Here is a 22,754-nt window from a genome sequence, read left to right on the forward strand (position 1 = left end):
TCAGGACCGCCCACAGGCAGAGCTGAAGCCAGGCAGCGATATTTGTCTCGTCAAATAGGAGCTAACAGCGCTAGTAACAGCATGGCAGTTCATTCCAGTGTTATTTGTGCAAAGAAACGAAAGGTTAGAATTTGTCTATTGTTCCAACTGCCTGGGGCGGCTTTGCTGGGACTTTTACTTTCTGGACCTGGACTACCCACGTCTGTGTGTAAGAAACTATAGGTTTAAATAGGATCTCCAGTGGATTTGATGTTTTACAGAGACTCTAAGACTAGATCAGTGGCTGAACTGCACTTGGCAGCGCATTATTACACATGTAAAGCAGCACACGACATTGCAAAGACTTTTTAGTGTAAAAAGGTCTTATTTTTCCATTGCTCGACACCTCTCCAGACCATAAGAAGTAAAATATGTTCTTCTACAGCATCACTAAAGAACTGCTCTTACCTGGTGGGCGGGTCTGAGGTGGGGTCTCAGGTAACAGGTGATGGCAGCGACCTGCAGGGCGAAGAACGGCAGAGACCAGTTCTCTCTCAGAGAGATTGTGAACTCCACCCGCGTAGTGTCTATCCTACACACACACACACACACAGTCAACAAGTTATGAATAATAATTGGACTATAAACTATAGTGAAAGATAATGAAAATAAATGAATAAATAAACGGTTTCTCTGGCGGGCTTTTGTTTACATTCCTCCCCTGATCTACTAGTTTTTCCACCCGATCTTGGGCTCCCTATATCCATACAAGGCCGTTTTTTTTTTGGCTGTGTCCCTATTCACTAGCTGGGGGAGCGGTAGTGTATTGGGACGCGACCCTGACAACATGGGTTCAATCCCGCGTGAGGAGTGGTGTGTTTTTTTTTTTGTTTTTTTCTTTCTTTCTTCTTGGGTTTACCTGCTTTGAGATCAGCTGTTCTGCAATTGGGTTCAACAACCCTCTGGGCTGGAGAACTACTAGTCTGCTGTAGCACTCCATCCCATTACACTTAATTTTCCAAAACAGCTTTTTTTTTTTTTTTTTTTTTGTATAAATAAACCTATAAATCTATAAAAGGGTAAGTGCAGATGTACGAGTGATTGGTTGAATTGAGTGTTATATTTAGATTTTTCAACCACAGATGCAACTTCAGCTCCCCTTCTGTGGAAGGTTGTGGATATACAGTAAGCTAAATGGAATTCCTGAGTATATTTTATTACTCATTCTGTATGTTTATAATCACTGTGTTTCTAAGATCTAACACAAAGTATACAAACGCGGCTCGCTCCTTGTCATCACTCAGAAGAAGGTGGATAAACTGAGCAGAATAAATGATTAATTCATGACATAAGCGTTTGATTTGCAGTCTGGTGTCAGTCTTACTGTTCAGCACAGAGGAATTCTTCACAAAGCTCAGAGCGCCGTCTTCAAATCCCCTCAGAATAACAATGAGCGCACCGGTTACTAAAGGAATTTTAATTGCCTGCGTGTGTGTGTGTGTGTGTGTGTTACCTGTTGAGGATGTACCAGACTCCAGTGAGCGCACCAGCCAGCCATGAGTCGCTCAGCATCCAGCTGGTGAAGAAGAGCCCGAGAACATAAACAACTTGCAGAGCAAATACGGTGTAAATGTAGAAATAAACCGGCTCCAGGTAGTTCTGCAAATACACACACAGAGAAACAGAAACAATATATTTAATTCACATTAAATTCAGTGACTATTATTTTAAAATGTTCTACATTGTAGATTAATACTAAATTCATCCAAACTATTAAAGAAAACATGGAATTTAGTGATTTTTAGTATATCTTGCTTTGCGTCTCAGTAGAGGTGCATGAAAATAATTTATTCGAGCTCGAATCACAATTCTAACATTGAACGATTCAGAACCTTTTTTTTGTGGGCGCTGCTTTTTAGCTGTCGCGCGCCGCTGCTTTTTAGCTGTCGCGCGCCGCTGCTTTTTAGCTGTCGCGCGCCGCTGCTTTTTAGCTGTCGCGCGCCGCTGCTTTTTAGCTGTCGCGCGCCGCTGCTTTTTAGCTGTCGCGCGCCGCTGCTTTTTAGCTGTCGCGCGCCGCTGCTTTTTAGCTGTCGCGCGCCGCTGCTTTTTAGCTGTCGCGCGCCGCTGCTTTTTAGCTGTCGCGCGCCGCTGCTTTTTAGCTGTCGCGCGCCGCTGCTTTTTAGCTGTCGCGCGCCGCTGCTTTTTAGCTGTCGCGCGCCGCTGCTTTTTAGCTGTCGCGCGCCGCTGCTTTTTAGCTGTCGCGCGCCGCTGCTTTTTAGCTGTCGCGCGCCGCTGCTTTTTAGCTGTCGCGCGCCGCTGCTTTTTAGCTGTCGCGCGGCGCTTAGCTACTGTCCTGCGTTTAAAGAGCTCCGCACGACAGTTTAAAGAGCTCTGCGCAACAGTAGGCGAGTGTCGCGAGACAGCAGCAAAAGAAAAGGGAAAGTTTTTGCTCTTACTGCCTCTCACTATTAGGCTAAAGAGGGGTGTGTAGTGTCGTGTTCCGGTGTTTGTTGTCGCGCCGCTAAAGTATGGAGGATGAAGAAAGAGAAATCCAACCGATTTGAAAGAATCTAAAAAAAATCTAATCGTGACCCCAAGAATCGATTCTGAATCGAATTATGGGATTCCCAAAGATTCACAACCCTAGTTGTCAGCTTTATGAGGTAGAGTCACCTGGAATTCAGGCTTTCAGTTAACAGCTGTGCTGAACTCATCAAGAGTTAATTACTTGAATTTCTTGTCTCTTAATAAAGTGTTTGAGAGCATCAGTTAAAGTAAAGTAGTGAAGAGGTAGAGTTACAGGTATACAGTGAATAGTGAATATTTGAGTAATGTTCTAATACAGATTATGAGAAGCAAGAACTACTCAACTAAATAAAGAAAAAATAATGGTCAGTCAATCTAAAAAGAAGAATTTGGAGATTTTTGAAAGTATCCTTAAGTGCAGTTGCAAAAAAATCGCATCAAAAACGGTATAATGATGGAACTGGCACTCATCAGGACCACGCCAGGAAAGAAAGAGCATGAGTTACCAGCCTCAGAAACAAAAAAAGAAGCTAACAGCTGTATGCAGGAAAAAAAGCTGCTGTATCTCCAGATCTATAATCCCTGATTATAAAAAATGTGTGGGATGTATTTCTATTGGACGCTTATCAACAACACTCCTATACCTCTACCGCACAATCTGCAGGAACTGTGTATGGAGAATATTGAATAATAGTTATTATGGGATGTTTTATCACAGGGGGAAACATTAGGAACCTCTACAACTCTCTAAATGCTAAGTTATCTGGCATGTTGAAGCGTTAAACATGCATTACACACTCCTTCTGTATGTGTAGATCAATAAATATCACCCATATCAGTCTAAATGTATCATGGTTTATTATTTCTCCTAGATTTCCAACAGTACTGCAGTCCCACACTTCTTTCTAGGAGCAACTACAGTATTTATTTTATGAGAATCTTGCATTTGATCATATAGTAAAATACCAGCATACCTGAATGGGCAGGATCCTGTAGAGGATGCTAAGCAACACCTCCTGGTAGATGTTCATCCTCTGCAGAATATTAATGGTCCTTTTAGACTCTGTAGTGTTGTCATTTACCAGCTCATACAGACCTACAACGAAACAAGAAACACACACAAACCCAGTGAGCTATACAGATCTCCTTCAGCTATAGCTTCAAATCGTCAAGTACTGTTTTTGTAGGACTGATTTAATGACTAGATTTAATGCAAGATTTACACTAGGGGTGGGCGATATGGCTCTAAAATAATATCACGATATTTCAGGGTATTTTCGCGATAACGATATACTTGGCGATATAGGAAAACTAAAATAATTAATTAATTTCAGGAATATAGTATAATAGTATAACAGTATAATCATAATGTGGCAAAATAAATAATATGGCATAAAATAATATAATGCAGCAAAAAATATTGCAGAATATTTAGTGCAGGCATATAAACTGCAAACTAAAACAATTATACAATAAATACACCTAAAGCTTCATAGTAAATAATAGACTACTTTTAAGACAGAACAGCCCTAGTATCACGATATGGATTTTTAATATCACAATATTTCTGTCACAATATATTGTATACGATATAATATTGCCCACCCCTAATTCACACTACACGATTTTAGCCCAATTTTTTCTAGTGGATCGCCAACTAGTCCCAGACGACTGGCAAATAGTATTAGCATGCTAGATATCTGACCCAGTCAGTGACCGGGAGTCAGAAGTAGCAGCTACATACTGCCAACTGAATTACAGAGAAGAGAGAGAACCATGGGTTCAAAACGCACCCCGTGCATTTGACCACTTTCTGTGCCCCTGTTACACCAGTAAATGACTGTTAAACTCTAGAGGGAGCCAGCGAGTGAGTCCTCTACGAATGGGGTGAACATATCTAAAAGATAAAAACTTTAAATTAAAAATAATAATGAACTACTTGTTCTGAGTTTTTTCTACAAAAGTAATTGTAGAAAGTACAATACTTAATATAACAATAAATAAATTAATTAATTAATTAAACAAAAAAAAGTGTGCCTATATATAGTAGTTTATCTACAAAAAAAAAAAAAAAAAGGATTTACACTCTAAAGCAATAGCATTACTGCTGCTCGGAGCCGATTGGTTGGTTAAAAAAACAATAAGAAATGATGTCTGCAGTGCTGAAACATTTGATATAGTTCTGTGTATTGAGGACAAAACTACATATTTCAGTATAAAACTGATCAGATATTTATAAACTCTGAGTTTGCTCAGTTGCTTCATATGAACTAGTTCATGTTGGACTCACTTTAAGTGCGTATTCTCCTTTATGTAATTGTAAATAGGCCTGTCACAATAATTGCAATATCGATGTATCGTTCGATAAATGAACAGGACCTCAATCCTTTTTGATAATCCTAATATGGTCTATTGTGTTTATTTGTATGTTTATTCACATATATAATAGTGAACAGTATTTTTAGCCAGATGTGGACAATTCTCAAACTAACTATAATTTAGCTGTCTTTAAAAAGTGTATATTTACTTTTTAATGCTATTCTGTTATTATTAGGTCAGTGGCATTTAATAGTCTTAAAATTACAAAAGTATCGTGTATCGCAATAATTTCTGGGACAATATATCGTCCACAAAAGATTCTTATCGTGACAGGCCTAGATGTAATCCATATTTCAGCGTAAATGAAAAAATAGCCTATTAACCTCTTAAAATTCTACAACAGCAATACTGTGTTTTTATCTCATCAAATAATACATCACCAAGCTCTGCAATGTGTTAATAATGTGGACAGCACTGTATATCGATACTGTTATTATGTCACCTTATATATTACATATAAAAGTGTGTGGTACTCAACTGAGACACAGCCTATATAAATTAAAAAATAAAAAAAATAATTAAAAAAAACAGTACAACAAGCCTCCAGAGCAGCTGGGAATCAAAATAAGAGAAGTTAAGATGGTTTTATTTTGTTTATTTTATTTTATATTATTTTTGGTCCGTTAAGCTCAATACCACTACCCTGTCACACAACACACACACACACTCAGACGAGACTAGTAGAAACTCAATGGAAACACATTATTCCCACACATATTCCCCGTCGTTCCCAATACGACCGTTCAGATCCTATTCCTCCATCTGCCTTTCCTTTCCCTTCAGTTTAATAGAACCAACACACTCCCCACAGTTACATAATAAACACACCCCCCCCTCCTCCTCCTCATCCCTCGTATTACATAAATGATAACGGAAAAGAGAAGAGTGGACACAGACCAGAGCTGCTCGCCTCGTTTCTCCATTCATATTTCATTCATTTCTCCATTCATTTCTCCATTCACTCATTCGTTCACTGAACTCAGAGCAACAGAAACAACAAAGACTGAACACAATTAACACAGGAAGCTTCTGAGACGCGCCGCACAAACCCAGACACTGATTAAAACATTATTAAAAACAGGAAACATCGTTAATAATATAAAGGTCACGAATACGTCAGCATCACAACAGTCAAGACGTTTCTATCGGCTTATTTAATAGTGTATTTATCACCAGAGTTTAGAGATGTACAGAATGGATGAAATCTACATCTTCAACTAAAGTGCAAAGTGAGAGAGAGAAAGGTGGGCAGACAGACAGACAGACAGAGAGACAGAAAGATGTAGAAAGGGTGAGAAAAACATAGAACGGTAGGTAGGTAGACAGACAGAAAATAGAAAGATCTAGAAAGGTGGGCAGACAGACAGAAAGATGTAGAAAGGGTGAGACCGACAGAAAGGTAGGTAAGTAGACAGACAAATTAGAAAGATCTAGAAAGGTGGGCAGACAGACAGAAAGATGTAGAAAGGGTGAGAGACAGACAGAACGGTAGGTAGGTAGACAGACAGAAATTACAAAGATGTAGAAAGATGGGCAGACAGACAGACAGAGAGACAGACAGATGTAGAAAGGTGGGAGACAGACAGAGAGAGACAGAAATATGTAGAAAGGGGGAGAGACAGTTAGAAAGTTAGGTAGGTAGACAGACAAATTAGAAAGATGTAGAAAGATGGGCAGACAGACAGACAGAGAGACAGACAGATGTAGAAAGGTGGGAGACAGACAGAGAGAGACAGAAATATGTAGAAAGGGGGAGAGACAGTTAGAAAGTTAGGTAGGTAGACAGACAAATTAGAAAGATGTAGAAAGGTTGTAAGACAGAAAATAGAAAGATTGATAGAAAGATATATAGAAAATAAAACAGAAAACAGAAAGGCAGACAGACAGATAGAAAGATTAATAGAACGATATAAAAAGACAAAGGAGAAAGTAGACAAACTGAAAACAGATAGACAGATTGACAAAGATATGAAGTGACAGAAAGGCAGATGTAGACAAATGTAGACAGAGAGACAGAAAATAGAAAGACAGATAGTTAGGAAGGCAGGCAGACAATGTAGACATAAAGTAGACATACAGCCAGACAGATAGAAAATAAATAGAAAGATAGACCAAGTAAGAGAAAGAAAGTAGACAGACAGAAAATATAAAGATCGATGGAATGACAGACAGACACACACAGAAAGGTAGACAGACAAAAAAATAGATAGAGAGATTGACAATAATAGAAAGAGACCGTCAGACAGGCAGATAGAAAGTATATAGAAAAATAGACAAATTTAGACAGAGACAGACAGAAAGGCAGACAGACAGAAAACAGAAAGATATATAGGTATAAAAGTAGACGAAGACAACAAATAGACAGAAATATTGATAAAATAAAAAGGTAGACAGACAGAGAAATAGAAAGATACAATATACTGACAAAAAAGCAGACAAAGACAGACAGTCAGATAAGGTGGTTTCTAAGGTATTGCTAGGTGGTAGCCATGGTGCTGAGCTGTTGCTAGCCTGTTGCCATGGTATCCCAGGTGGTTACTAATTTGTGCAGTAACAGGGACATATTATAAGTTTGAATGGGAATAGGGTACTATTTTTTTTTTTTTTGGTAATATTTTAAAAAAGTATAAAAAAAAAAAAAATATGAATGCTGTATAATAAATGTGAAAAATCATATCTGCCGTGTTTTTTTACAATAACTGGACCAGAGTTTAATTTTTAAAAAATCTATGTTAAGCAGACTGAGTAATAAAATAACTTCACTGCCAGAATATAGAGCTTTTTTTAGTGTTTGTTTTTAGTTTCCCTACCTTCCTGTATAGATGGAGCTCTGAGCATCTGTTTGTAGTAGGAGTAGTAGAGTCCGCACTCGGTCCGAAACGAGATCTCCCGCTCCACTTCCTGCAGGACAAGATAAGAACAGTGTCATCAACAGAGAAATAATCCAGCACCTGGATAGAACTGGGAAATATATCAGAAATTAGGATTTATTAAAAAATGAATACAGAAAATACAAAACATCTCATAATGTATATATCTACTACCAGTGTAACACTCTACCGCATCCTACCTCACTTTGCCTCACTCAACCTCTATTGCACTCTCACTCTACCTCACTCTGCCTCCAGCCTTGTTGTCACATGATCACACACAGAGCGCCATATGTTGCCTCAAACTACCCGTTTCTGCCTCACACTGCCTCACACTATCTCACTCTACCTTGCTCTGGCTTCAGCCTTGCCACATAAAGAGCTCCATCCGTTGCCTCAATCTACACATTTTCTGCCTCACACTACCTCACTTTGTTTTACACAGTCTCACTTAACCATAGACTCTGCCTCGCTCTGCCTCCAGTCGTGTCGTCACATAATCAGTTTGCCACAAAGAGCTCCATCTGTTGCCTCAATCTACCAGTTTCTGCCTCACACTACCTCACATTAACTCACTCTGCCTCACACAACCACACTCACACTGCCTAACTTTGCTTCACTCTTCCTCGCTCTGCCTCAAGCCTTGTTGTCACATAAGCTCTATCTGTTGCCTCAATCTATACGTTTCTGCCTCACACTACCTCATGTTAACTCACTCTGCCTCACTCAACCACACTCTGCCTCACACTACCTAACTTTACCTCCATGTCTCACTCTTCCTCGCTCTGCCTCCAGCCCTGTTGTCACATGATCTGTTGCCTCAATCTTACCAGTTTCTGCCTCACACACCCTTACATTAACTCACTGTACCACACTCTACCACACTCTCAATATGTCTCACACTACTTAACTTCGCCTCACTCTACCCCTACTACACACTTACTCTGCCTCGAGCCTTGTTGTCACATGATCAGTTTGCCACATAAAAACCTCCATCTGTTGCCCCAATCTACCCATTTCTGCCTCACACTACCTAACTTTACCTCCATGTCTCACTCTTCCTCGCTCTGCCTCCAGCCTTGTTGTCACGAGCTGCATCTGTTGCCTCAATCTATAAGTTTCTGCCCCCACTACCTCACTTTACGACACTCTGTCTCACTCAACCACACACTGCCTCACACTACCTAACTTTACCTCCATGTCTCACTCTTCCTCGCTCTGCCTCCAGCCTTGTTGTCACATGAGCTCCATCTGTTGCCCCAATCTATACGTTTCTACCACACTCTACCACACTCTACCACACTCTACCACACTCTACCACACTCTACCACACTCTACCACACTCTACCACACTCTACCACACTCTACCACACTCTACATCTGTCTCACACTACTTAACTTTGCCTTACTCTACCCCTGCTACACACTCACTCTGCCTCGAGCCTTGTTGTCACATGATCAGTTTGCCACATAAAAACCTCCATATGTTGCCCCAATCTACCCATTTCTGCCTCACACTACCTTGCTTTGCCGCATTCTACCTTATTCTGCCTCACTCTGACTCTCCTTAACTCACTCTAGATTGCTCTGCCTCACTCCAAAATCACTCAACCACACTCTACTACACTCACTGTCTCATTCTATCTCACTCTACCTCTACTCAACCTCGCTCCATCTCCAGCTTCGTTCTGTCAAATTATCACAGTATGCCGTCTGAACAGCTCACTCTGTTGCATTTTATAACAGCTCATGTTCATCATGAAAACTAATACCACTATAAAAAATAAAAATATGAGTTATCACACAGCCCTGTTTTTATTATTATATATCCTAATTTTTCTTAAGCTTATGAAGATCCGAGTTGTTTTACGTCATAGCTCTCAGCCCAAACTCTGGATCTGCTTCTCACACAGCATCTGCTCCACACACTCAAGAGAGAGAGAGAGAGAGAGAGAGAGAGAGAGAGATACTTATAAAGCCATGCATTATTTTCAAACACGAGTCAGCATAAATCTTTCAATGGGAAAGTCTCGCCGGAGACGCAGTAATAAAAGTCCAGAGATAAATGGGCGCAGTAACTTTGTTGACTTATTAAAGGAGTCTATAAGACGACCTCTCTCTCCTTTCACTCTGACCATATAAACTCTTTCAGAAGCTCAGAATACTGAAATAAATCTCCAGCTGAGATCAGCCATACCACCAAAATGATGTATAGGAGCATTAAAACATTATGCAAAATGAGACCAAAGTTCATAGTTTTGGGGGCAAATTAATTGAAACCAGGAATTCCCATGTCCCATGACATCTGGCATGCCAGATACAGCTTCTAAGAGTTAACCCAACTTCTGTCTCAAACTTCACAAACTTCTTAAAGTTTCAAGTTCCATTAAAATGCAATGAAGCACAAATCATATATATCATTTCAGAACACAGAGTAATGCATTACGGGTCCACCTGAGAAATAATGAAGGAAAGTAATAAATGAAAAGGCCGAGCTCTAGAGGAAACAGAACCCATAAAGTTCCTTTCAACTTTCAGAGAAAAAAAAAAACTTTGATTCTCTTTTAATAAATCTCATTTAACATTTAAAGTGAATTTAAAACAGGACCTGACTGTACTGGTGTGAATTTAAATTTAATAATCGTTTATTCATTATAATTGACACAAAAGGTCATCCTGTCCAGCACTAGCTCATCCTCAGCTTCCAACTTCCAATCCACCAAAAAATTATATAAAACTAGGTGATACAGCCATCATATCACTATATCAACCATGTACCCATGATTTAGTCATATAACTAGGTGATAAACCCATAATCTTAGCTTAAAACTAGGCAACACACATAATATTGCCATATCGTCATAAAAATTGGCAATATACATTACATTACATTACATTACATTTGGCAGACGCTTTTGTCCAAAGCGACTTACAATAGTCAAGTACAATGTAAAATAAGTTTAAAGGTAAAACATCTTTGGATAGGGATAAAAGGAGGTCAAAGGGGAATAATAGGATAGAGGAGTGAAGGAGGGGAAGAAGGAAATGAGGTTAGAAGTAGTGAGTGTGTTAGAGGTGTTAGGAGAGTAAGTGCTCTTTGAAGAGCTCTGTCTTCAGGAGTTTATTAAAGATAGCGAGAGATTCTCCTGATCTGGTAGTAGAAGGTAGTTAGAGGTGTTAGGAGAGTAAGTGCTCTTTGAAGAGCTCAGTCTTCAGGAGTTTATTAAAGATAGTGAGAGATTCTCCTGATCTGGTAGTAGAAGGTAGTTAGTTAGAGGTGTTAGGAGAGTAAGAGCTCTTTGAAGAGCTCTGTCTTCAGGAGTTTATTAAAGATAGCGAGAGATTCTCCTGATCTGGTAGTGGAAGGTAGTTTGTTCCACCATTGGGGAACTCTGTATGAGAACAGTCTGGATTGCTTTGTGTGAATGTTTGGCAAAGCGAGGCAACGTTCATTGGAATATACCCATCATATCACCATAAAACTAAGCGATACACCAATCATATCACCACAAAACTAGGTGATATACCCATTATATTGCCATATCATCATAAAACTAGGCAATGTACCAATCAAATCGCCATAAAACTAGGCGATACACTCATTATCGCCAAAAAAAAGACAATATACTCATGATATAGGCATAAAACTTGGCAATAAATCCTTCATATCACTATATCGCCATAAAACTAGGCGAAATACCCATCACACTGCCTAGTTTTAGTTATGTTACAGTTGCCTCTCACATCCACAATTATGGATTTTCAAAAGTGTATTGATAGTTTACATGTAAACTACTAGATAGCAGTGTTATTTTCTACACTTTATACAGTTTATAAACATGATAGTGTGTGTTGTTTATTTTTTTAATAATGCCAGCACCATTGGCAGACGGCTGCACAACACAGGACTACATGCACTCAGACCATAAAATTAGATTTTTCAATTGCAATATATATTTATACCTGCTTTGATCCCTGCTTGATATATGAACGCAATATATTGAATCATGATCCCTGCATCGTGATACATATCGCCAAATTCTTGCATATTGCTGCAACACACAGCCCTCTCCCACTGCAGACCCAATTAAAATTAACCTTCTCCTGCTTACCTCCAACTGTGAAAACCACAGCAGGTTCTCGTGAATGGAGTAAACATACCAGGCGTGCGAGAGCCCCGTCACCCCCGCTACCACCAAACCCGCCGCCATGCCAACAGCCTGCCAACCGTGCCAAGCAGGAAGCCCCTTCTGTGGAGAGTTCCGGGAGTCGCCAGCCCGCCCCCTCCTCCTCCTCCAGAGCTCCACATGTTCTTTTCTTCCCAAGCTTTCTGAAAGCTCCCCGTCCTCAGAGATCCGTGAATCACTCTCTCGCTCGCACGCTCTCGCGCACTGCCTCCTCTGTCGCGTCTCCATTTCCACAAGAAGTTCTAGTAACTCTCTGCTTCTGCTTTCAGACTTCAGCCTTCAGAATTCAGTTTTTCCGCCCAGTTTACCAACCGTGAGAAGATCCAGCCCTTCAGATCAGGAGGAGCTTGTTGAGAAAGCGCTAGGCCAACAAGAACAATCCGGAATCAGAATTTCGTAAGAGCTTTTTATAAAGTCTTAAAGTTTTTAAAAGTTTCTAAGGCGAACTAAAAACACAAAAAGCCAAAAATGAAAGAAACTGAGTTAGAACAGCAGAGCCTGGTCCTGGTCCAGAAGCACTGGTGACCCCTTGGTAAACTCACTGGTGAGATGAAGGACAGCTGAAAGGTCATCTGGACGTTTGGAAAATACTGAAAAGCATTTGTTAAAGCGTTTATATGAACTAAAACTACAGAACTCTGAACTCCACTAGGCGCTATAACTGTCCTGGACAGCTGTCTGCAGTCACACAATGACCGTGTTCCAGAGTTCCAGAGTTCCTGGAGAGATATCAACCAGACCTCCTGACTGGATCTGAATAGCATCAGCACTACATCATTACCGGCTGGCATCCAGCAGCAGCAGCGGCGGCGCGGGTACCGCGCTAAACACAGAGCCAGAGACTGTTATTAATCAGGAGCCCGACCACTGACTCAAATATATACAAAATACTCTTCTCATAGCGCTTCATCTCAGTACTTATACCATGTTTACCACGTTATTATCATGTTTTCTGTGTTTTTACCATGTTTTTAAAGTTTTACCATGTTTTTGCATTTTATAGTTTTGGCCATGTTTACCATATTTTTACCATGTTTTAGTTTTATCATGTTAAACCACATTTTCACCATGTTTTTGTGGTTTCACCATGTTTACCACATTTTTATCATGTGTTTATACTTTTACCACATTTTACCACGTTTACCACATTTTTATAGTTTTACCATGTTTACTGCATTTTACCATGTTACCACATTTTTACCATGTTTTTTTTTATAGTTTTACCATGTTTACTACCGAATTTTTACCATGTTTTTATAGTTTTACCATGTTTACCGCATTTTTACCATGTTTACTACCGAATTTACCACGTTTTTATAGTTTTACAACGTTTACTGCATTTTTACCACGTTTTTATAGTTTTACCATGTTTACCGCATTTGTACCATGTTTTTATAGTTTTACCATGTTTACTACCGAATTTACCATGTTTTATAGTTTTACAATGTTTACCGCATTTTTACCACGTTTTTATAGTTTTACCATGTTTACCGCATTTGTACCATGTTTACTACCGAATTTACCATGTTTTATAGTTTTACCATGTTTACCGCATTTTTACCATGTTTTTATAGTTTTACCATGTTAACCGCATTTTTACCATGTTTTTATAGTTTTACCATGTTTACCTCATTTGTACCATGTTTTTATAGTTTTACCATGTTTACTGAGTTTTTACTGTGCTTTCACCATTTTTTATGTTTACCGTGTTTTATCATGTTTTACCATGTTCACTGTGTTTTTATCACATTTTTATAATTTTACCAGTTTACTGTGTTTTAACTATGTTTTTACAGTTTTGCCGTGTTTTTATAGGTTTTTACCATGTTTGTAGTTTAACCATGTTGATTCTGATCATCTTCTGAATCACACTAGACCGACTGTATCTGCTGCTCTACTCTTCTCCGGATCAGAGGAGGGAAATGAATTTTCAGCATGCTGGATTTCACAGTAAGAACACGGCGCTCTCTCTCTCGAACCCTGACATCGTCCTGGAGGTATAATTCCACTGGAGAACGAGAGGAAGAAGCAGAAGAACAGGAGGAAGAATAAAAAGCTGTGGTCAGTTAATCCCTGTGAGCAGAGAGAGCAGCTCAGGGTCGTGTTTACAGAGAGAGAGAGAGAGAGAGAGAGAGAGAGAGAGAGAGAGAGAGAGAGAGGACGGATGAAAGGATGAAAGCAGAGGATGAATCATAAGTTTTAAAACACTGCTGTCGTTCTTTCCATTACAATTTCTCCTGGATCTGATTTGATCCCCAGCGTGTCCAGCAGTGCCTGAGTGCACCACCATGTGCTCCTCCACCTACCAGCACAGCTGTTCTTCCTGCAGCGTAATCACTGATTACAGAGCGCCTACCACCCCTACCAGACACAGCTTCAGACTCTTAAAGCACCAGATACATATTACTGTATATTTACTGTAATAAACAATATAAATGATGCGGATATGTGATCAGATATTAGGGAAACATGTTTAAGGTTAAGGTTGATAAGTATGGAAAACAACAACACTATCAAAATCTTGATACATGGATCCCAGAAGGACTACAAGACAAGGGTCACTGTGTTTTTATCATGTTTGTAGTTTTACCATATTTACCGTGTTTTTACCACGTTTTTATAGTTTTACCATGTTTATAGTTTTACCATGTTTTCCACGTTTTCCACACTTTTACCATATTTACTGCGTTTTTACCATGTTTCTATAGTTTTACCATGTTTTCCACATTTTCCGCACTTTTACCATGTTTACCGTGTTTTTACCATGTTTTTATAGTTTTACCATGTTTTCCAAGTTTTCCTCACTTTTAACATGTTTACTGCGTTTTTACCATGTTTCTATAGTTTTACCATGTGTACGATGTTTTTACCATGTTTTTATTCATTTTAAAATGCTTTCCATGTTTTACTGTGTTTTTATAGTCTTACCATTTTACTACAAGACAAGGTGCAAGCTGCTAATTATCTCCTGAACAGGTCAGCACTGAGCTTCAGCTAAGGTTACCCAACCTCTTTGCTTGGTAATTTAGTACAACCACTAGTAGAGATGGTATTGAGTAGAGCGGGTATTTGAGACAGGTAAAGTGATCCAGAATAGCGCTGGATAATGAAGTCATTCTGCACCCATTGCTCCTACTGATGTGCAAACGCACACACAAAGCTTGTCTAGTGCACCATGTCTAACGCCACTATTGAGACACTAACTTACTTTTTCCTCGCTGAATACAATCAAATCCTCACTGCAATACTCCTTAAAATCTAGTAGAGAGCCTTTACCAGACAATAGAGACATTTACTTCAACAAAAGCATGATAAGCACACTTAATACCCCTGAATTTGGAAAACACAATAAAAATGAGCAGGTGTTCCAATACATTCGTCCCAGGAGTGTACATACACAGTAAACACACACTCTTAACTTCTAATATACTTTAATATGGCGGCAATAAATTCTAAGTCATTTTTATTGGACTATATTTATGGATACAATATAACTCGCCACTGGCTGTGCCTCCAAACAGTGCATTGAGTTTTTAATGGAGACAATAAAAATAATACTGTACAGTAATATGACACGGAATGGAAGAGAGCCATCCACACTGAAACCAGTCAAAAGTTTGGACACCCTAAATTCAGTGTTTTTTTTTTTTTTCATTATTTTAAAAGTTACTGTGTAAAAAGGGACATATACATCTTTTTTACACATTTTAGAAGATATCTACTTGTTAAATACAACACAAATCACTCTTATATAACGAGATCTTATCAGCTCTATTCTTTAAGGTTTAAAGGCACGTCACTTTTATGCAAATAAGCTGTTGCTGGCTCATCTCGCATCTCCCTTATCTGCTGACTCTCCACAGACAGTGGGTACAGATCCCTCCCTCAGACGAAGTCTGCTGGCTAATCCTACTGTGTACCGGCATTGCATTTAATACATGGATCCCAGAAGGACTACAAGATGAGGTGCAAGCTGCTAATTGTCTCCTGAACAGGTCAGCACTGAGCTTCAGCTACTTCAGACAATAGTAGAGATGGCATTTAGTAGGACAAGTATTTGAGACAGGTAAAGTGATCCAGACTAGCCAGGGTGACATCACAATAAGGGAGGAGCCACCCAAACGGCTCATAGAAGCTCATATGATTCCAGACAGCAAACTCTTTCAGCTGATTCATAGAAAACAGATGGATGGATTTGTTTTTTGGTGTTTGGAGGGTTTATAGAGTTTATAGATTTTATATGGGCAGTCGAGACCCAGGTGGAAATACAAAAGCATGCAAAAAGTGAGTTTTTGCACAACATGTCTGCTTTAAACTCGACTGCACTACTTACAACGCATGAGAACATCGACTAGACGTGGCCTCACAGATCACATTTACTTCTAGTAACAGCAGGAGAAGAAAAGCAGAACCTGGATCAGATCCAGAACATGACTCTGCTTTCTCCATCACCCAGTAACACGCCATAATACTGATCTGAAAGCAGCCACACCTGAGACATTCAGCGTTCAGGTGTTCAAATAAAACACAAAAACTGACCAACGCTTCCGAATGAACCAGATTACAGAATATAATACATCACGCCAGAAAAAACAACTGTAAACTATCAAACCTTCATCCTGCCTGAGTTCAGATCCCAGTTCATCCCCCTCCACACTGATCTGATTTTAATTTAATCACCGCCGGAGAACACTGGCAAGGCGAGACGCCGAGATCCGAACATGACATAGCGTTTCTGGCTCTGTTCGGTTACGGGTTTGGACGCGGCGGAATAATCCACTGCCCAAACTCTGCCTGACTGTTTATAATCATGTGGATTATTCAGAACAGCGCAAGAAAACCAATCTTTCACCACATATGGAGAATGAATCATTCTTTCCCAGCAGGAAGTGTGTGTGCATGTGTGTGTGCTAGGGGAGTCACGATTCTCTAAATCCTCGATTCGATTTTATTTCCGATTTTAGAGTCACGATTCGATTCTCGATTTGCTTTTTTCTTCTTCTTTTTTTTTTTTTACAGCAGAGTGGCCTATGCCAGTTTTAGATTAGTCTATGGTCAGTCATTGGTTGGATTCATCAAATTTAAAATATCTTATTTCAAAAGGTGGGCTTGATATAAGTGATGCAAAGTGATACATGTGATCTGTAATACACCACATTAGGCACTAATGGTCAAATTTAAATAATTTAATTAAGATATTTATGTAATGCCATCTAGTGGCTTTTTTGGTAGCAGCATAAAATAAATAAAAAAAAAATACAGGAACAGTCATGCACAAAATAATAGAACAATTAGAACCTTAACAAACTGAACTCTATCCTACTATAACAGTCAAACATGAACAATAAGACTCGGCCCCTGAGAATGACAAGTTTTTTTTTTTTTTTAATAAAGATATATTATTAACTTAATCTGAGAGAAAAATAAAATATCAAAATTGTGACACCCCTAGTGTGTGCGTGTGTGTTTGAGAGTGTGTTTGAGAGTGTGTTTGAGAGTGTGTTCAGCACCAGTGAAAAGCTTGGACGCATCTTAAATTGTAGATTAATACTAAAGTCACCCAAAATATAAAGACAAACATACAGAATATGTACATATATACAATAGTACTGTCAACATTTCTTAATTTCTTGACCGACATTATACCCTGAAATACATTGTGCCATATCACCCACCCCTAATTATCACACCGTTCTCATTTCCCATTATATATCTACTAGAGACAGATTATATCAGTCCAGTATCATTAATTTTACTTTAATCATGGATATATGGAGATATTTGGAGTGCAGTATTATTATTATTAGTATCATACTATTCTGGATCATTGACTTCTGTTACAAATTTGATCAAATTCTTGTGTTTTTTTTAAATGTATAAGTTATTAGGGGTGTGCCATATCATATTGTATGCAATAAGATATAAAAAAAAAGGGGTCAATTAATCCAAAAAGAACTTCTCAAGTGGTCTCAGTCATCACAAAGACCATCAAACACTTTATGATGAAACTGGCACTCATCAGGACCACCCAGGGAAAGGAAGCGCAAGAGTTAATCGGAGATATCAGCCTTAGAAACCGCAAGCTTTACAGATGGAAAGAGCACCTAAATGCTACACAGAGAATACTTTTAAGTTACTACATGATTCCCTGTGTGTTTCTTCATAGTCTGAATCACTTCACTATTCATTCACTATGTAGGGAGAAAAAAAAAATAATAATAAAACCATCAATTGTGTTCTTTCCAGGCCATTAATTTGGACCTTACATTGTAACAGTAAAAAAAAAATGCAAAATATTTAATTGTAAGGTGTGTATTACAATACATGATATGTAGCACCAAGTTCTTGTAAGTAATGTATACAAGTAAATATAAGATAAGAACGACGGATGTTCTCGTAAAAAATATAATGAAACAATGTCCCTCAGCCACCTTCACTGAATTCTGACTCATTTTAACAGACTTTTCCTCAGATTTTATTCTGTACAACTTTAGCAAAACGAGGTTTGAATGGACTAAATCATGCAAATGGTTCATAATACAGCAGCTACTTAAAATCTTCTGGGCTGCTTAACATATTAAAACCTCTTTCTCCTTTTATTAACCAATTCACACAGCCTCGATATTCTGCTCCAGACAAATGAAATGCAATAAAGTGCTTTTACATTTATTTTTGTATTTATCGTACCAGTCAAAAGTTTGCATACACCTCTTCTCATTCAGTGTTTTCTTTCTTTTAATGTTTAAAGATTTATAATGTTTAAAGCTCTCTTCAGGAACACATACAGAATTATTTAGTAAAGAAAAATTGTGTTAAACAAACCAGAATATATGTATATATAATAATATATAAGTAGCACTTTAATGTTAAACCTGAAGAGTTAAAGCTAAACCTGGAGAGCTAATGCTAAACCTAAAGAGAGCTACAGCTAAACCTGGGGAGCTACAGCTAAACCAGGAAAGCTAAAGATGTAGAGCTACAGCTAAACCTAAAGAGCTAAAGCTAATCCTGGAGAGATAAAGAAAATACCTGGAGAGCTTAATCTAACACTAAAGCTAAAGTAAATCTGAAGAGCTAAAGCTAAACCTGGGTAGCTAAAATTTAACCTGGAAAGCTAAAGTTAAACCTGGAAAGATAAGGCTAAAACTGAAAAGCTTAAGCTAAAGATGTAGAGCTACAGCTAAACCTGAAGAGCTAAAGCTAAACCTGAAGAGAGCTACAGCTAAACCTGAAAAACTACAGCTAAACCTAGCTAAAATTCTACCTGGAAAGCTATAACTAAACCTGGAGAGCTAAAGCTAAAACTGAAAAGCTTAAGCTAAAACTGAAAAGCTTAAGCTAAACATGTAGAGCTACAACTAAACCTGAAGAGCTAAAGCTAAACCTGAAGAGAGATACAGCTAAACCTGAAAAACTAGAGCTAAACCTGGTGAGCTAAAATTAAACCTGGAAAGCTAAAGTTAAACCTGGAAAACTGAAGCTAAACGTGGAGAACTGAAGCTAAACCTGAAGTGAGCTACAGCTAAACCTAAAGAGCTACAGCTAAACCTGAAAAACTACAGCTAAACCTGGTGAGCTAAAATTAAACCTGGATAGCTAAAGTTAAACCTGCAGAATTTAAGCTAAACCTGAAGAGATATACAGCTAAATATGGAAAACTAAAGCTAAACCGGGACAGCTAAAGTTAAACCTGAAAAACTACAACTAAACCTGGAAATCAAAAGCTAAACCCTTGGGAGCTGTGCATCGTTTCATCTGCAGGCTGTAGCTTTCTGTTTTAACTTTGCTACACTTTGCTTTCCAGAAAGCAATGTTTAATATTAAGCAAAAACAAAAATCAGGTGTTTAAATCGTACCTTTATATTGGAGAACCACAGATCATTCTCATGTAGCGTAGCGACGTAGATGCAGCACAGCAGACCCAGACTGACCCCCACTGTACACCCAGTGACCACACAGAGTACAGTCCACCACAGAGTCCCTGCAGAGCAGATCGATGATAATCATCAGAGCAGAGTATTAACTTTAAACACTTTTACACAGCATTTACAGCCTGTTATTAATTCACACAGTCAATAACCCTCAATCACTCCTAATGCAGGACACCAGAGGAGACAGGGGGACAGAGAGACAGGGGGACAGGGTACTGACCAGAAGCTGTCTTCACCGGACCCTCGGCCGCATGGTCACACCGCGGACTCTGAGCGTCTGGACCGGGGTCTTTACCCTTACTGCCCTTCCTTTGCCGCAGAGCCGTCATTCTGGATCACAGGTACTGCAACACGAAGACAGAAAGACATATTTAATATATATAAAACATATACTGTACAGCTTAAGTATGTATTCAAGGATTCAAGGATTCAAGGAGATTTTATTGTCATTCGCATCTTATGTGGTACATGAGGTGGAACGAAATTGTGATCTCACGATCCAGTTTACACCCAGGAGCTGTTATTAAATAGATATATAGATAAAAGTACAATAAAGGAATACAATAAAAATAGAATATACAAAATAGTTAAAGATAAATACCCCAAATGAAATAAATAGAAAGAGTAGACAGGTTGCAACAACAAGTCCAGAGTGCAAATGTGCTATAGCAGCATGAAATGAATTAGAGCAGTAGAAAATAAAGTGTCTCAGTGCGGGTAAAGTGACCGTGTTTGTGCAGTAATTGTCCTTGTGTGTTTCGTGTGTTTCGTATGTATTGTCCTTGTGTGTTTCCTATGTATATGCGAAAGTAAAAGTTGACACACCACTGGTCAAATTATAACTATTTATCTATAATCAGTTTTTCCTGGTTAAATCCTAAATTAATCTGAAGCCAAACTGCTGGCTGGTACTGTTTAAGTAAACCTGGGAAACTAAAGTTACACCTGGAGAGCTAAAGCTTAACCTGCAGAGGTAAAGCTTAACCTGCAGAGGTAAAGCTTAACCTGCAGAGGTAAAGCTTAACCTGCAGAGGTAAAGCTTAACCTGCAGAGGTAAAGCTTAACCTGCAGAGGTAAAGCTAAACCTGGAGAGTTAAAGCTAAACCTTTAGAATTAAAGATAAACCTGTAGAGCAAAATCTAACACTAAATCTAAACTTAAAGATCTAAAGCAAAAACTGGAGAACTAAAAAGTTGTTGAGCTAAAGCTAAACCTGGATAGTTAAAGCTAAAACTAGTGAGCTACAGTTAAATTTGGAGAGCAAATCCTAACACTAAAATTAAACCTGGAGAAAGAACTAAGGTAAACCTGGATAGCTAAAGCTAAAAACAGAGAGCTAAAGCTAAACCTGTAGAGCTAAAGCTAAACCTGGAGAGCTAAAGCTAATCCTGGAGAGCTAAAGCTAAACCTATAGAACTAAAGTTAAACCTGGAGAATTAAAGCCAAACCTGGAGAGCTAAAGCTAATCCTAGAAAGCTAAAGCTAAACCTGGAGAAGCTACTCTTTAAATTTATTAGACTAATCTCCTGAAAAGACATAAAATGAAAGTAACACACCCTTAAAAAATAAATATAAACAAAAAAATAAAAATCAATTTCTCAATATTGATGTTAAACAAACAAACAATTAAATAAATATGACAAATTCAGTAAGCAACCATTTATGTTTGTGTTTCTATTGTGTGAACAAGACTGTAAATATTTTAACATTTAAAATCCTGATGTAACAAATATCACAATTTTAAAACCTGTAGTCTAACATGTTGTTCCATAAATCAGGTTAGAACTAGTTATATGGAATGAAAACATTTAATTAAAGAGCGTAAATTGTTAGAATGGTTGGAGAAGAGCTGTAAAAAACAAAAATGCACTTTTAAAAGGAGCTAAGCACTCCTATAATCTGTAGAAATAAGGTCAGATAAACACAAACACTTTCTTGTAATGATGCTCTCAGGATGTTCAGTGTTAGCTGAAAGCAAAAGCAAAAACAGTGTGCTGTAAAGAACTTTACACAGCTTTTAAAAGGTATGTGATGCACATACCTCACCATTGGTCCTTAATCGCAACAATAAAAGTGGAAACTAAAAAAAATTTATTTTAGCGCTTATTTAGCACTAATAACAGTTTTAACATGATTGCTTTAGCTTTCTGACTCCTGCTGCTGCTGTACAGTTGGTTTGTATTAAATGTGCTCTGCAGTGTTTGGTGTTGTGTGTGTGTGCGTGTGGTTAGTGGTGTTTGTTAGCTCTGCTACTCACTGTACGAGCTGGGCTGGAAGCTGCATTGTTTTATCCAGTTAGTAAGGTTCAAATCTACATAGTTTTTCCTCCATGAAGAGCATTAATCCAACACAAATGAACTGAAGAAATGCTGAAAACAGGAGCTCCAAACCGATCAAGCTAAGCTGAGTGCTTGCTAATGAGTAGCACCTGTAGGCAGGTGGAGCTACTCAGCTTGAGTCTAAAGGTGTGCTTCAGCTTGTAGCTCCATCTAGAGGCTGGATGATGAACATCAGCTAGATCCAAAATTGGATCGTATATATTAGAAGCACAACTATATGTATAGTTGTATGTTCAAATATAATAATAGTGCACTTAAACTATATGCAGAATAATTAAAGTACACTGTTTCTCCCTATACTTACATTTTTATCAACTTAATCTGTATTTTTTGAAAAAAAAAAAGAAAAAGTATACTTTATTTTTTGTGCTAATTTTATACTGGTGATATGCTTAATAACATATAATTAGTATATATTTTTTAACTTTTCTTATTATAATAAAACTATACTTTATATTACTAAATGTGTCTTATGAGCCTATATTTCTTCTTAGTGTACTTCTGTGAAATGTTGTGGGGGTTTTTTTCTCATACAATTAAAAC

The 22,754-nt window shown here is 38.3% G+C and overlaps 1 protein-coding gene across 4 annotated transcripts in view; it reads right to left on the reverse strand.

Moving 5' to 3' along the window:
• The window catches only part of dpy19l3 (dpy-19 like C-mannosyltransferase 3), a 92,366-nt gene that overhangs the window by 67,909 nt on the left and 1,703 nt on the right, over positions 1-22,754 (reverse strand). The window contains exons 1-7 of one of the 4 annotated variants that reach the window (XM_022665290.2): positions 22,135-22,596; positions 20,093-20,216; positions 19,798-19,922; positions 7,695-7,785; positions 3,480-3,601; positions 1,493-1,638; positions 448-571 (exon numbers count right to left, since the gene is read on the reverse strand). In XM_022665290.2, the coding sequence (XP_022521011.2) occupies positions 448-571; positions 1,493-1,638; positions 3,480-3,601; positions 7,695-7,785; positions 19,798-19,922; positions 20,093-20,201 (717 nt within the window). In that variant the 5' untranslated portion in view covers positions 20,202-20,216; positions 22,135-22,596. Of the gene's footprint in view, positions 1-447; positions 572-1,492; positions 1,639-3,479; positions 3,602-7,694; positions 7,786-11,866; positions 13,224-19,797; positions 19,923-20,092; positions 20,217-22,129; positions 22,597-22,754 lie in introns of those variants that run through there. The other 3 variants (XM_022665289.2, XM_022665288.2, XM_022665287.2) reach the window with 3 other exon arrangements.

The sequence above is a fragment of the Astyanax mexicanus genome, chromosome 23 (assembly GCF_023375975.1).
Source record: "Astyanax mexicanus isolate ESR-SI-001 chromosome 23, AstMex3_surface, whole genome shotgun sequence".
Classification (NCBI taxonomy): Eukaryota; Metazoa; Chordata; class Actinopteri; order Characiformes; family Acestrorhamphidae; genus Astyanax; species Astyanax mexicanus.